This window comes from Pistacia vera, unplaced genomic scaffold, assembly GCF_008641045.1.
Source record: "Pistacia vera cultivar Batoury unplaced genomic scaffold, PisVer_v2 Contig336, whole genome shotgun sequence".
NCBI classification, from domain to species: Eukaryota; Viridiplantae; Streptophyta; class Magnoliopsida; order Sapindales; family Anacardiaceae; genus Pistacia; species Pistacia vera.
Genome location: NW_022196153.1, coordinates 413,392 through 429,340, shown reverse-complemented (window position 1 = coordinate 429,340; position 15,949 = coordinate 413,392). Strand labels below are relative to the sequence as shown.

Here is a 15,949-nt window from a genome sequence, read left to right as displayed (position 1 = left end):
GAATGAGGCATGGTGAAAGAGATTTTGGTGACACTTGTTTCGGTCAGTTTTTAAGAATTGGAAAAAAGTGGAAAAAGTCATTTTGGGGGCAGGGAGTGCATTACATGTTGATGCACTCATGTAAAAAGCAAGAAAAAAAATGAATGTGGTTCGTGTTGGAGGGAAGCCACTAGTTTGGTATGATGGAGTATGCGTTGGTGACGGGCTTAGGATGCGGGAAAGTGCCAACTAAGGCGGAGGCAGACGCAGTAAGGAAGAGTGCGGGAGCCATAAACTTTTGTAAAAAGGTTTTGAAAGGGCAAAGTCTATTACAGGAAAAGTTTGAGAAGAGGCTATCTACAGTTCGGTTTAGTGATGCAGAGAAGTAAAAGTGTGCTTGATATTGTTTTTGCATTCTATCTTATTGGCTGGTGATTCAACAAAGCTATTGAGAAAGATTGGTTGCTGTTTGTAAGCACTTGGAGTTCTTTAATTCTTATCCGTGGGGACGGATATCATTTGAGCGAACCATCAAGAGCCTGAAAAAACCAGACATGGCGTTAAAGCATGCCGAATGGGGCGGGAAGGCTAAACCAAGCACGTATAATTTGTTTGGCTTCCCATGGGCAATGCAGGTAAATATTAATAGCTCTATGTTATATTTTTATAATATGTGTGTTTGAATAATGACATGGACTGTTTTTTTACAATGTAGGCTTGGATGTACGAGGCCATCCCTGTCTTCGCCAAGGCGGGAGGAGCAAGAATGTGAATGTGCAACAGCGATTTCCTAGGATGTTGCGTGGGCATGTCGAAGCTGTAACCATTGGGATTATGGCCAATTAGAGATTGAGATTCAAGCAGCTGGGGTGTTGAAGGATTAAGCTTTTGAATATGCAGTTGGTTTTTTATTTTGCTTCATCTGATTGATTTTTTTTTTCTTATTGCAGGGAGTCTCCGTCCCTTTTTGCCCCCTATTGGGGAAAGCGGAAGAGGACTATGTCACATCTTTCAAAGCAATGGAGATGAAAGGGATGAACAGATAGACGCCCGATGCGGGACCTAAAAGGGGTCACGCATGTGATGGCATTGCAGGGCCATTGCTTGACAATGTCGTTGATGCTGAGGATAATGAAGCTCGGGGCGCGAATGGAGAGAAGAGGGAGGAAGAGTTCGTATGCCTCAGCAAACCGTACAACAGTACCGCTTTGCAGACATCGGCGTAGGGAGATGAGGTTGTTGACCTCATCAACGGCCTGTTGAGAGTTTTACAACAGCCTTTTATGCAAAGCTTGAGAAGATGGAAGAAACAATGAAAAGGGTGGAGAAAAGTGGATAAGGTGGAGGAAAGTAGCTAGAATGGAGGGCGAGTTGGTACAATGGAGGGGAAGTTGGTGAGAATTAAAGCTTTGAATTGCAAACTGGCTTGAAAAGAGAGAGCAAAGAGCAAGTTTGTGAAATCGCCTTACATGGTAGTGACACAGGTAAAGAGAAGAAATGAAGAAACAAATGGAGGAACAACCAGAAAGGGAGGAGGTTGAGGAGGTTGGTGGTGGAATGTGGGCGTGATAATGGAGGTTGAGAGGTTGGTGGTGGAATGTGGGCGGTGATAATGGAGGAGGGGGATTGTGGAGCGAAGAGCGGATGTAATTGGAGAAGGGAGAGTGGGGAAGGAAATTGGACTCAATGTCGATTTGTATAGGCCAATAGAGGAAAGGAAAAAACTCTTTTATGCCTATTACAATGGTCGGGAATTGATGGCCATATAAGTGTAAGACAGGGATTATCCCCGGGAATGGTTTAAGAAGTTGTTGACGATGGGGACGTGGCTTGAGGACTCGGTGAGTTATGTTCACTTAATTTTCCTTATTTTTTCCTGTGTTTTCCATACTTATCTTGTTTTTTTATTGATGTGCACATCGATGAGATATTGGCCTGATGGGCTACGACAGACTAGTGATGGTGATCTGTTTGTATCCTGACTGTGCTATCACCGATGTGGCGTTTGGCAAACCTTGTTTCGGCATATCGGTCTTATTAAAAATGCCGTTGCTAGTGGTGTAAAAGGACCGAAGCGAAAACGATTGGCTGCACCAGAGTCGGATTGCATCCCTGATGTTTCCGGTTTGATGATAGGATTATGCAGTACGTAAGGGGGGATCGGCCCAAATATGGCCACGGTTGGGCCTTTGTTAAAGGTTGTACTGCATCACTCGTCAACAGATGCACTGGATAGCAGTCGCTGCCATCTGGAGGGTGTCTGAAGATCCTTGACTGCAACCCAACCATTTGTCGAGACAAGAGTTGGAGGTCGAGTTGGAGCCACTGTCCAGGTTGTTCCCGCGGCTGTTGCGTGACAGCGGGATGTTTGGGCAGTTGGGTGATCAGGTACTAACCCGGAAAGTGGCGAATTCAGCGCTCTACCTGCCCAATAAATGAGTCAAGGTAAATTTTGTTTAAAAACTTACATAATACATTGTTCTATAAGTTTATTATAATGGTAAGTCTTCTTCCTATTGTAGCGCTGAATGTGGGGCATATGCCCTGAAATTATTCAGTTCGACATGACCAACCGCCCGATGGACAGCTTGAATGACGAAACAATGATAGAATGTCGGGAGCGCTGGGCTGTCTGACTGCTTCCATGCAGATGGATCCGTTTTGATGTGACCAGAACCCAATCAAAGGGTATGAAAGTTGGACGCTGAATTGTGTATTTTTTATTTGATGTTGATGTTCATCCTTGGGTTTTTTGAGTTGAGTTTATGTGATACCTGTTATAATTTCAATAAGGGTGTATATACATGTTCATTTTCAATGGTGTTTTGATGTGTACTTCAGAACTGCTTATTTAATTTGTTCCATTGGCTTGGCTATTTTCTAATTCATGCCTTTCTCATATTATGGTGTTTTACACTGCAGGTCACTAAGATAATGGTCATCTCCACGAAAGTCAACCGAGGCACCATATTAGCCGCCCTTGTAGATATCATCTGAATTTGTTGTAGATACATTGTAAAGAATTGGATCTGATATTTGGGTATATTTTTGTGTGCCATTAAGATATTCATCAGCAGTTTCAATTTACTTGTATGGTTTGTCCTAAAAGATCATATGTCTTTTAGTAATAATCGCTTAAGCGACACGAGAGGTCGCTAAGCGATCATTCGTATTTTAGTAATAATCGCTTAAGCGATCGAGAGGTCGCTTAAGCGATCATAGCCTGGCAGATGTCATTCTGCCTCGGAAAAATCGCTTAAGCGATCTAATCGCTTAAGAGATCATATCTTTTAGCAATTATTCGCTTAAGCTATACAGGTGGTCGCTTAAGCATCATAGTCTGGGCAGATGGCATTCTGCCTCGGAAGGATCGCTTAAGCGATCAGAAATCGCTTACGCGATCATTCGTTTTTAGTAATATCGCTTAAGCGATACAGGTGGTCGCTTAAGCGATCATAGTCGGGCAGATGGCATTCTGCCTCGGAAAGGATCGCTTAACGATCAGAAATCGCTTAAGCGCATCGGGTCTTTTAGTAATAATCGCTTAAGCGATACAGGTGGTCGCTTAAGCGATCATAGCAGATGTCATTCTCTTCGAAAGGATCGCTTAAGCGATCATAATCGCTTAAGCGTCAGGCGTCTTTTAGTAATATCGCTTAAGCGATATAGGTGGTCGCTTAAGCGCTATAGCAGATGTCATTCTGCCTCGGAAAGGATCGCTTAAGCGATCATAAATCGCTTAAGCGATCATGCGTTATTACATTTATATCAAACATATGTTCCTTTACATTCAAAAGATCGCTTAAGGTTTACATTCGTTCAGAGCACTTGTTCCTTATTACATTTATATCAAACATATAGTTCCTTTACACTTCAAAAAGATCGCTTAAGGGTTTACGATTCGTTCAGAGCACTTGTTCCGTTATTACATTTATATCACACTATAGTTCCTTCCACGTCAAAAAGATCGCTTAAGGGTTTACGATTCGTTCAGAGCACTTGTCCGTTATTACATTTATATCAAACATATAGTTCCTTTACACGTCAAAAAGATCGTTTAAGGGTTTACGATTCGTTCAGACACTTGTTCCGTTATTACATTTAATCAAACATATAGTTCCTTTACACGTCAGAAAGATCGCTTAAGGGTTTCCGATTCGTTCAGAGCACTTGTTCCGTTATTACATTTATATCAAACAAAGTTCCTTTACACGTCAGAAAGATCGCTTAAGGGTTTACGATTCGTTCAAGCACTTGTTCCGTTATTACATTTATATCATATAGTTCCTTTACGTCAGAAAGATCGCTTAAGGGTTTCCGATTCGTTCAGAGCACTTGTTCCGTTATTACATTTATATCAAACATATATTTCCTTTACACGTCAAAAAGATCGCTTAAGGGTTTACGTTCGTTCAGAGCACTGTTCCGTTATTACATTTATATCAAACATATAGTTCCTTTACACGTCAAAAAGATCGCTTAAGGGTTTACGATTCGTTCAGACCACTTGTTCCGTTATTACATTTATATCAAACATATAGTTCCTTTACACGTCAGTTCAGTATATTTTTATATTGTTTTGCTTAATTATTAGGAAATATCAGTTATTTTTTTAATTAATTTTCGACCCTAAGTGATTAATTTCATTAATACCAAGAAAAGGTTCAAAAATTAACAAAAACAACCCCCACCCACCCAACTTCCCAGATTCTGGCTACCGCCGACAGCAACGAACGACCGGAAATGGCCGGTAATGGCCAGTTGTGACCTTTTCCGGCCATATCCACCTTCGATGTGGCCGGAAAAGGCCACATCTTCCCGTCATGGACTTTCAATGAAATGTCCGACTTTGCCGTCAACGACGCCAACATTTGGCCGTCTTTGACCGACAACGACGGCCATATATTTGGCTGTCACAGACGGCAACCTCTGGATTTTTCCGTTCCTCTACGGCCAGTTCTGGCGGATCTGTGCCCTTTTCCCCACATCCTGGTCGATCTGGCCGAAAAGCCCATATGAGGCCCTATCGGCCAGATCCGACCACTGTGCATCGAAACGCCCTTCCCCGGTCATTCCGCTCCGGTGGCCGTGGGTAGGTGGGGGTGTATCTGTTAATTTTTAAAACCTTTGCAAGAATCGGTTAAGCGATACAATGGATCGCTTAACGCTCAGGTGATTGGCAGAAGCGATCTTGCCCATGTCATGATCGCTTAAGCATCAGTGATATTGCTTAAGCGATATTGCCTTTTCCCCTGGTCGATTAAGCGATCTGGGATCTCTTAAGCGATCATGCACCTGGCGAATCAATCAGTCCAGTAGGATCGCTTAAGCGATCCTTTACGCTTAAGCGATCATGCACCTGGGCAGAATCAATCAGTCCAGTGTGAAGGATCGCTTTAACGATCCTTTATCGCTTAAGCGATCATGCACCTGGGCAGAATCAATCATTCCAGGTGAGCTCGCTTAAAGCGATCCTTTATCGCTTAAGCGATCCATCTGCGAAAACACTTTGTCGCTTAGCGATCACTTAGTCGCTTAAGCGATCGTGGGCAATATTACATTTGCATCTTTTCTCCTGAATTTTGACAACTAAAATTACCAACACGTATTAATTCCATACTTTTTCCTCAATTTGACAGCCTAATTCCAAACTAAATCACAACAAATATTTAGACCATGTAAAGAATACAAATATAAAGGATATTATTAAAGGTAACAATAAATTTAAACACAATAATTCATCCTTCTTCGATCGACCCTAATTACTTCTGGCAACTGCTTCTCTTGTGACCAGGTTGCTTGCAAATTGAGCACTTATTCATCTTCCGGGAACCTCAAAGGCTGATGGAATACGCTTACCCCTTTTCTCCCCTTTGGCGTCTCTTCAATGGCGGCTGAGGATAATGTCAGCCACCTCTGGCGGCACTACCCATGCTCTTCTGGAGGCACCGGATATATCTTTCTGAATATGCTAGCATGTAGTGATCTGTCATATAGAAAGGGGAGCAAAGTTCCATGTAAATTCTTGAACCAAAACCGGCTTCCGTTGGTGTTTCAGTGCTGCTAGTGCATGAGGACAAGGTAAATGTTGAATGTCAAGCACTTTACAGCTGCAAGTTTTTGTAACAAGGTTAACTAGGGCATCCGGACCATAGCCGCGCACAGTAAACTCTTGAGCATTAAGAGGATAGGCAAACAGTGCATTTGACAGTTCCATATGTTCTCGCAATATTTTTTTTCAGCTGACGGAACAAGGGTTTTAGTAAAATTATCTGACTCCATACGACGCTCATGGAACCACCGCGCACAGTGTCCTTTGGATTGAATCAAAAGTGCAACATTTGGAAACTCTCTTTCTATAACAACTTCGAATTTATGGACTCAGCTATGTTCGTGGTCATGACATCAAACCTTCTTCCGGAAAGTAAGCTCTACTCCATCTCTCGAACCAACATCATGCTCAAGATACTTAGCAACTCTAACATCCTTGATTCGGATTGCTGGAAGTGTTCCTCGAACTCATCACCCGGTAAGCTTTTGCTGCCATGTATATGTCTGAAGGAGGCCAGCACACTTAAACTTTTGTTTTATGTTCTCACCAAGGTGCCTCATACAGAATCCGTATGTGCTGACGGTAAATAGTGGCAATCCCCTTCTTATAAGTTGTGCCTATCGGATATTATGCACAACTCGTCACTGTCAGGCACTATCGTACGTAACTGCTGAAAAAACCAAGTCCACACTCGTCATTCTCAGAGTCAACCACACACCATGCAACAGGATATGTGTGATTCTCGCTGTCCTGGCAGTGGCCACCAACAATGTACCTCCATACTTTCCCGTTAGAAAGCAACCATCAACAGCCAACACCTTTCTCATGTTTACAAAACCCCTTATAGCAGCACCATAAGCACAAAAAATATTTAAACATCATATTCCTGTCCCACTTCAAGCCGTCTTGCTACCTGGTTTGTCAACTCAAGCATATAACGGTACGCTTCTAATACTGCGTACCCGTGCTCCGGCGTGCCCCTCACAAATCTTGTGCAGTTGTCTACCTTTCCAGCATTTCCAGTAACTAACAACACATCCCAACTCTGTGCGCACAGTCTCTGAATGTCTTTAGGAGATGGACCTTTCCCTTCGACGAACCGACTTTTGACAATTTGTCCAATAACACAGCGGACGCTGTCGATGCTCACCTGAAATATGTCCCAACCACATGTGTGCTCACGGTATAGTGCTAAGAAAACTTTTCCGACTCCGCCAACCTCTACATAAACCCGCCACTTGCAGTTTCGGTCCACAACATGCAACCGTCACAGCCAATGAATTTGACTTTTTGGTGATGAACTCAAATTACCTTCACAGCAACAAGTTTTAGCTTCCTCACCACTTCCTCTTTGTTGTCAAATAAATACCCTATGCGCAAGTCCGATCCATCCGTAGACATGAGCTGATCCACTACTACCTCCAATTGCCCCCTTTGACTTGCATAAACGACCATAGTGTTCTCTCCTCCACTCTACGCCTTCTGCATATCTGTATTTAAAGGAATCTCTACATCTGTGGGAACATCTACGGTCCTCCTCCTCAACATTTTCATTCTGCCCCCTCACCAACCTCTTCTATAGTGTCCTCCTCACCACCCAATTGCGACTCGTATTCTACTTGTTTACTACAAATCAATGGCCTCGTAGTTCAAATTACAACCAGGCAAATCTCCGCCTACATCCTCGTTATCCCCTTCCTTGGAACCAACTTCCAACGGTTTTTCTACAGAAACCCCTTAAAATCGGCCTCGAACCACTATCGGCCATATCATTCATAAATAAGTTCACACTTTCATCCGACTTTAATACAGCAGGAGGTACCTTATAATTTTCAGGAGCTCGCTTAAAACATACCTCACAACTATATCACTACGCGAGCAACTCAAATTACCTCTTCTAATTATTTCATCAATCACATCATCAAAACTACCTCTGTGCTCACAGCACTTGGTGTAACTTCTTTGCTCTTCCCAATCCACTTCCACCTACTTTCTTCCTCCACCACTCACCAAAATATTCAACACCCAAAACATTTTTCCCATGTAAATATAGCCAACACCTGTAATGCAAAAAAACAATATTCTTAAATGCTGTACTAAGGGTTCAAATAGTTTAAAAAGAATCTGCACATTCGCATATTTGGTCTGATGTATCGCTTGAACGATCATGGTTATTTATACTGGATCGCTTAAGCGATACACCTGATCGCTTAAGCGATTAAGTATAATAACCTTGATCGCTTAAGCGATCTTATGCCATTTACTGATCGCGTAAGCGATCTGCTCCCATACAACAGACTTTAACCAGATCGCTTAAGCGATCTTATGCCACATACCTGATCCTTAAGCGATCTATCTGCTGCATTACCAGACCTACCGATCGCTTAAGCGATACACCGGATCGCTTAAGCGATCCATCGTGCCAGACACATTTTCAGTCATCTCCACCTACAATCGATCCATCATACCCAAAATAAATACCCAGAACTAATTTTCAACAAATTTCACTCCTTTCAACCTACATTACATCAACACAACCACAACACCTAACAACACTAAACTAAATCAAAATCATAACCCAAACCCATCCATTATTAAATCTTTGTAAATCTAAATATAAAATGTAAAAGGAGATCCACATACTTAGGCGAAATGTCAGGAGGAGGAGGGGGGAATCTTTGCCGGAGAAGATGTTAATGGTGGAGGAAAAGAAATGTTAATGGCGGTAGAGATCGGAAGAAGAAGATGTAGAGGAATGAGGAGAAGAAGATGTACGGAGAAGAAGAAGATCAAGGAAGAAGAAGATTTTACGACGCCAAGAAGAAGAGAAGAAGATGCAGGTAGAGATGCGTTAATGGCGGGAGGAAGAAGAAGGTTTTTGGGTTTTTTGCAACAATTTCGGATTTGTGGAAATATAGATAATTTGAAAAGATTACATTAATCCTAATTAGCACTAATTACCCTTAATCATAATAGGCTATTTAGTTAACATTTCAAAACTTGATAGCCTTTTATTAAATGTAAACTTCAATGTCTTTTTAATAACTTCCCCCATAAATATTCAAGAACAAGGGACTTTTTATAATGTATGGGTAAATATTTACGAAAGGCGACAAGGTTACATTAAGAATAGTAAGGCTTGTAAAGTGATAGATTGTCCCTTGATTCTTGGCTTATCCAAAGATTCTGAATCTCTGATACAACTTCAATCATGGTTTTAATACAAGATAAACAGTGCAACTCTTCCACTTGTAAACGCCTTGATTGTCAAATGTTCTGTCACTTATTTTTGTTTACATCATAACTGTGAACCCTATGCCTCAAGGGACGGACGGCTTCGTCCGGCAATGCCGCTTTGTGCAACTGCAAGTACACGAATCACATTGTTTAAATAAACAAATAACATTGGGTTCAACTCCTGGGACGGGGACAATACCCATTCTTTCTTCACATAATTATGAAATTAACGAGTGCAGGAATAATAAATAGTTACTATAACAAATCTTTTAAGTTTGAACGATTCTGATTTCTGAAACTAAGAGTAGCAGCAACTATACACCTTACCAACTCACTTGTCCCTATTCATTAAAACTTAAAAACATCATCTGGATCCAACCCTGTAATTCACTTCATCCATTCACATGTGGACGCAACATTAATAAGGTCAAAAGAGCATGAAAGATAAAAGAGTAATGCTACGCTAACAACACACTCTCACAAACCTCTCTTACAACTGAGTTGACACTATCACGACAGTTCTACTACACTTAAGACGGAAAATGATTTTGATTAGATCAAAGAAACGACCATTACTTATGAAAGAATGGTCGTTTCTCACAGAAGGAATAACCGTTCCTTAATCCATTCCTTATGTAAGGAACAACGTTGTTCCTTCAAGAACAAGGTTGTTCTAAGAAAAAGAAGAAGAAAAAAGAAGATGCAGCCATTCCTTGGGCAAGGAACAGCGTCATTCCTTAGATAAGGAACAACATTGTTCCAAGAAGAAGAAGAAGAAGAAGAAGAACGACAGTTTGTTTCTCATAGTGCCTTGGGTGCCTTGAGTGTGGTGGGAGCTGACGTGACAGCACTAATCTGTTGACATATTAGGGTTGTAAGAGAAGATTGTAAGAATGTGTTGTTGGCGTAACATTACTCAAGATAAAATCATATGCTATACAAAATGGGATCAAGTTAATTATACATATGTAAGTTTCTATTGAGAGTATTAATATATAATGCATCAGCTACAACAAATTCATATTACAACACTCAATTAACATTCAGATTCTCGATAATTTCGAAATGCATCTGCATATCAGGAGGTCTATCAGCAAAATAAAATCTCTCACACACCTGTAAAATCCCACCATTCTTCTGAGATTCCTGTTCAAGCAGATGAACCAATTTATCCTTCTCATTACGAATCCAAGCTCGCCTGCCATCACACCATTGCCTAGGAGTTCCATGAAGGACGAAACGGAGTCCTTTCNAGGCTCTTAAAACAGAGACACAAGATGAGGCGAGTAATTTGGTGGTGGAACGTGAAATGCGGGTTCCACGGAAGGAGGTGCAAATGCAATATAAAGGTGTGAGGAGAAGGCCGTGGGGTAAGTACGCGGCGGAGATTAGAGAAACAAAGAAGAATGGATCAAGAATTTGGTTGGGGACTTACGAGACGCCTGAAGATGCTGCACTTGCTTATGATCAAGCTGCTTTTAAGATGCGCGGATCAAAAGCAAAGCTCAATTTTCCTCATTTGATCGGCTCTGTTAATTTCCAGCCAGTAAGAGTCAACCCCAAGCGCCCCCGTTCATGTGAGCCTCCGTCGCCCCAGTCAAAGCGAAGTAAACAGTAAACAATTAATGTCGGTAGTTTCATGGCGGAGTTGTATTTTTTGTAACTTTTTTTTAGATTTGAAAAAAAATAAAATTGGGTTATATTTACGAGAAATGTAATTATAAATGTTTTATAAGATGAATAAAATAGAATAAGATTTTGAAAATTGAAAATACATCAAATGAAGTCATACTTTTTGTAACTTATTCCCCAAGCCAAAATCAAGTTTATTATGTTTACTAACTAATAGTCAATAAGAAGATCAGCTTTGTAAAAACATGCATTAGACATTGTCTATTACCATATTACGTGTTTATCAAACGCAGACTCTCCACTTGAATTGAATTTTGATTTCCCTTTTTATCATAAATTAAACTTATCTATCATACTAGAAAGCTAACAACAATATATATATCTCCACCTTATATAGATTTATACCACGTGTCCCAGGGATGCGTTGTCACCAGATTACATGTCACTTAATTAAAAGACTATTTCACTTGTAAATTTACTAAACATTATTTCACTGATAAACATCAACTTGTGTTGTCAATAAGGTCACACGTTATCTCATGAAAGAATTACTTCATATGCAAGTCTAACCCAGATTACCTATTGTTCTCTGTACACCTAGGCTGCATACCACTCTTTGTGAGGGTTAATTTATCAGCAAATCCACCAAGGCAAACAATATATAAAGGGATCTCACACCCTAATGAATAAATCTTTGGAAGAACACCATTTTCTTGTTCTAAAAACCGCCTCATTTGTAATTAGAACTGAGGTTGTTTGTACTTGCAAAAAACACAANATGAAATAATACTGCATTTGCAGAAGGCACCTGACCCAAATTTAATTGCAAAAATTAAATTAAGATTCTGTGGTTGATTGTTGTCTTTAGGGCTTGAGTAAACTGAAGACAACTTACAGTTAGGGTTTTGGAAGAAGAAGAGAGGCACAGAGATGCCCCGACTCTATAAAAACTCTTGCTATTTGGGTACAGTGGAACCTTCAAAATGCCACTCCATCGTTCCATTAGAGAATCAAACAAAATTCTGAAAATCTGATTTTTTTGTTTTTTAAGAACAAATTCAAAAGAGGAAGAAAAAATATTTTGGGCGTTAAAGCAACCGAAATCGTGGGATGGGCTTGCAGCAACAAGACCGAGGCCAACCAAATATATATAGCCCATTTCAATTAGACCTGCTGTTTGTTTCATGATGGGCTATAGCCATTCAGAATTTGTATTTTCACGTGCATTCAATAAATAAAGGAGTAATACTATAAACACCGAAATTTTATACCGAATTTTTGTATCGAAGGATATGGCAACTAGTCAGATGTGACCACACTGAAGTTTTTCATGAAAAAAATGCTACCGATGTTTTCCATCAAATTTTTACACCAAACGACGTGTCTATTGAATCAAACGAGTCACGTATCACGTTAACAAATATTCCGCGAATGAACTATCTATTGTTATTGGACAGTAGTTCATTTGAAATGGACTCCAGTCCATATTATATGGACGTCGTCCACCTAGAATGGACGTTGGTTCATAATTTAAACTAAAAAAATTTGGCCTAAATTGTTTATGGATGCCCGTCCTCTTATGAGGACGATTGTCCATAGTTATGGACTCCCGTCCATATATTATGGACAGGAGTCCTTTTACCAGTGGTAGATCTAGGATTTTTGTCGAAGGGGGGTCTCCAAGCCTTTGTTATTATTTGTTAAACAACTAGTAAAAACTTTAAAAAATAACCAAAATGCAATAACGCAGTATTTTCTTACTTGAATAAATCCATGAGAATCAAATTTTTGAGTAAATGTGTTAAGTAAACCTTAAGCAAAACCTTTTTTTAATTTTTAATTTTTAATTTTATTTTTGGCTTCCAAAGATTATAATGTAAATTTTCATGACTTTGACCAGACCTAATCTAAGTTAAAGTCAATCAAAACTTAAATCAAGTCAACGTTGTGTTGACTTTTAATATGAATTAGTAAAAAAAAAAANAAACAACTAGTAAAAACTTAAAAAAATAACCAAAATGCAATAACGCAGTATTTCCTTACTTGAATAAATCCATGAGAATCAAATTTTTTAGTAAATGTGTTAAGTAAACCTTGAGCAAAACCTTTTTTTAATTTTTAATTTTTAATTTTATTTTTGGCTTCCAAAGATTATAATGTAAATTTTCATGACTTTGACCAGACCTAATCTAAGTCAAAGTCAATCAAAACTTAATTCAAATCAACGTTGTGTTAACTTTTAATATGAATTAGTAAAAAAAAAAAAATTTCTTAATATAAACATGTATAATAACTCAAATTTCTTTATTTATTTTGAGTATCAATACCGCGATATTTGAATGGTAAGAAAGTGATGGGTAAATGGTGAAAAATGACGTCTTTTAACATATAGTTAAGGTTTTAATTTGGGAAAGCAAGTTCATTCTTTAGACACAAAACACAAAATAAACTTACAAGGTCCATGTATTTTCCTCTCAAATTAGAATAAAAAACCTGGAAAAAAAGAAAATAACATGATTCAACCCTAAAATAAACTAAATTAAAATGAGCAATACACATATTTAAAAGTAATAAAACAGAAAATATAGATTGTGACACCTTGAAAGCTTCAACAATTTCAGTCTTTAAAAGTTTTAAGATCGAATAGCATGAGGAAGAGAATGAGAGAATGAGAGAGTAAATAATTTTGAGGATAAAATCATAGAAAGTAGGTGGAGTCGGAAGAAGAGCGGAGAGAGTTTTAAAATTTTAATATAATAAGGGTTTAGAATATATATATTAATAACAAGTTTTTTGTGAGTCTAGATATATGTATAATAATTCTTTTTTTTTTTTTTTTTAAATTCGAGAGTAGACTTAAGTATATATATATTAATAACAATTTTCATGAGTCTATATATTAATAATTTTTTTTTTTTTTAAACTTGAGGGTAGGCTTGGGCCTACTCTCAAAGGGGCTAGATTCGCCCCTGTCTTTTACTATGTCTTTTACTATGGATGATCATTCGTATTATATAGGCAGGCTAGCGTCCATATAATTTCAGATGAAAATAAATTTTTTAGATGAAATAAAAGAAAAAAAAAATTATTTTTAAGAATGGACGCATACTTTAAAAATTTGATTTGAGAATGGACTCAATTTTTTTTTTTTTTTCATTTATAAAGAAAAGGCAAGAAAGAAATGAAAACTGGCGTCGACTCTCAAATCTTTTTTTTTTTTTTAATTTATAAACAAAATGCAAGAGAGGAATGAAATCTGTTTTGGGAGGCCTAAATTTTTAAACATTCTAATTGAAATTTTTAAAGAAATTTTTTTATTAAACAAAAATTTGGGCCTCCCAAATTGAACATAACATTTTTAAATTAAATAACGGACAGACGTCCATCTAAAAGGGACGTATGTCCACTGAATGTAAAATTTTTTAAAATATTTTAGACGGGCGTCTATCTCTACAGTAAATAGATACCCGACCATATATTATTTTTCTTTTAAAATTTTTTAGACGGGCATACATACATATAATATGAACAAGAGTCTATTAAATATGGACGGGTGTCTATAAATGTTAGATTGTCATTCATTCACGAAAGAGTACTGTTATAGATATTGAAATTTTATACCAAACTTTTATACAAAATACATGACAACTAGTCAAACGCGACACGGTAGAGCTTTCCGTGACCCGCTGGACATGGCAAGATTGAAATTTAACACGTTTTACTTTCACAAAATAGGGATTTAATAGTCTATAGTGATTAAGTTCGGTAATTACAACACGTCAAAAATTTTAAATTCCGTGAGTTATTCAGAACACTTAATCACTGATTTACTGCCACTGAATCACAAACTGACCACCAATGGTAACTGTGCTAGTCTCGTTTATTCTTCTCTTAGGGTTAGGAGAGCCACTATCTGACGTGGATGACGATGAAGAGGAAGGCTCTGGAGAACGCCGTCTCCGATTCACTCTAACCGGGTCAATGTTAGCCGAGCCGATCAAGTTAGGAAAATTTAGCTTGGCTTTGGCACCGCGCATCTCAAAAGCAGCTTGATCATAAGCCAGCGCAGCATCCTCAGCCGTCTCGTAAGTTCCAAGCCATATTCTAGCTCCATTTTTCTGTGGGTCCCTCATCTCCGCCGCGTACTTCCCCCACGGCCTTCTCCTAACGCCCCTGTAACCCATTCCTCTAGAAGGAGCGTGTGATAAACGCACATCCGCAACATCAGTGGCCCGTTCTATTGGCTCTTTTTTCACAGACATTACGTTTGAAGACAAACCGAAGTTTGCTGCCTGCAAAAGATCACTCCAGTTCTCCGTCATAAAGAGACTACCACTCAAGCTTGAACTGGGGTTGTAAAACGATTGAGCATTGTCAGGAGATTCATAACAATCATCAGCGAGGAGAAAATTACGAATGGAATCTAAAAGAGCCATGTCAGAATCTGAACTATTCATGACTCCATACATTTCTGGATGTAAAGTAAAGATAGCCAGCTAGGGTTTGTATTTGTTTGGATTTTTGGTGTATCTCTTTGAGTAGATTAATGGCTATTACACATATATATACACTCTTATTGTTTCTAATTTCTAAGTTTCCGTCAAGCATCGTTACCTTGAAAAAGGATGCACGTGTTTAATATTTGCAATTTTTAAGTAGAGAATTGTTGAATCATATTTATTTCATAGATACTTCCTTTTTAGAAATCATTATTGGGTTCACTACTTAGAACATGTGGGGGTATAAAGCCGAAAAGCTTAATGATGGAAGTTTGAAACTCAATACACCTAACTTCTCCATTAAATATCTCGTTTATAATGTTTGTAATTAATATTAAATATTATTGATTTAAATAAATAAATAAGTATAAGATAAGAGTATGTGGAGCCATTCTACCTTGCTTAAACAATAAAAATATACTAGAAATATATACGCTCCTATTGATGAAGCATTATTTGTTATGTCTTGTTTATAATTTTTACCAGATGATTTCCGAGACTTCTGCGAATAAAATTGTTGATGCTTAATTTTGGTACTAACTATTCGCAC

At 38.5% G+C, this 15,949-nt stretch overlaps 2 protein-coding genes across 2 annotated transcripts; both read right to left on the bottom strand.

Annotated features, from left to right (window-relative positions):
• Positions 1–10,083: 10,083 nt before the first annotated feature.
• Positions 10,084–11,974, bottom strand: LOC116137860. Its single transcript, XM_031423556.1, has 3 exons — positions 11,796–11,974; positions 11,663–11,708; positions 10,084–10,524 (listed from the first exon to the last, which is right to left on the bottom strand). The coding sequence occupies exons 1-3, from the start codon at positions 11,901–11,903 to the stop codon at positions 10,301–10,303; spliced, it is 378 nt and encodes a 125-aa protein (XP_031279416.1). The 5' UTR covers positions 11,904–11,974; the 3' UTR covers positions 10,084–10,300.
• Positions 11,975–14,546: 2,572 nt separating this feature from the next.
• LOC116137867 (ethylene-responsive transcription factor 13-like) lies at positions 14,547–15,418 on the bottom strand. The gene has a single exon (XM_031423567.1). It carries the CDS (start codon positions 15,367–15,369, stop codon positions 14,728–14,730), a length of 642 nt encoding a protein of 213 aa, XP_031279427.1. The 5' UTR covers positions 15,370–15,418; the 3' UTR covers positions 14,547–14,727.
• Positions 15,419–15,949: the final 531 nt, after the last annotated feature.

Coding starts and splice junctions, on each gene's coding strand:
- LOC116137867 (XM_031423567.1), bottom strand. CDS start 15,369: ATGTATGGAGTCATGAATAGTTCAGATTCTGACATGGCTCTTTTAGAT.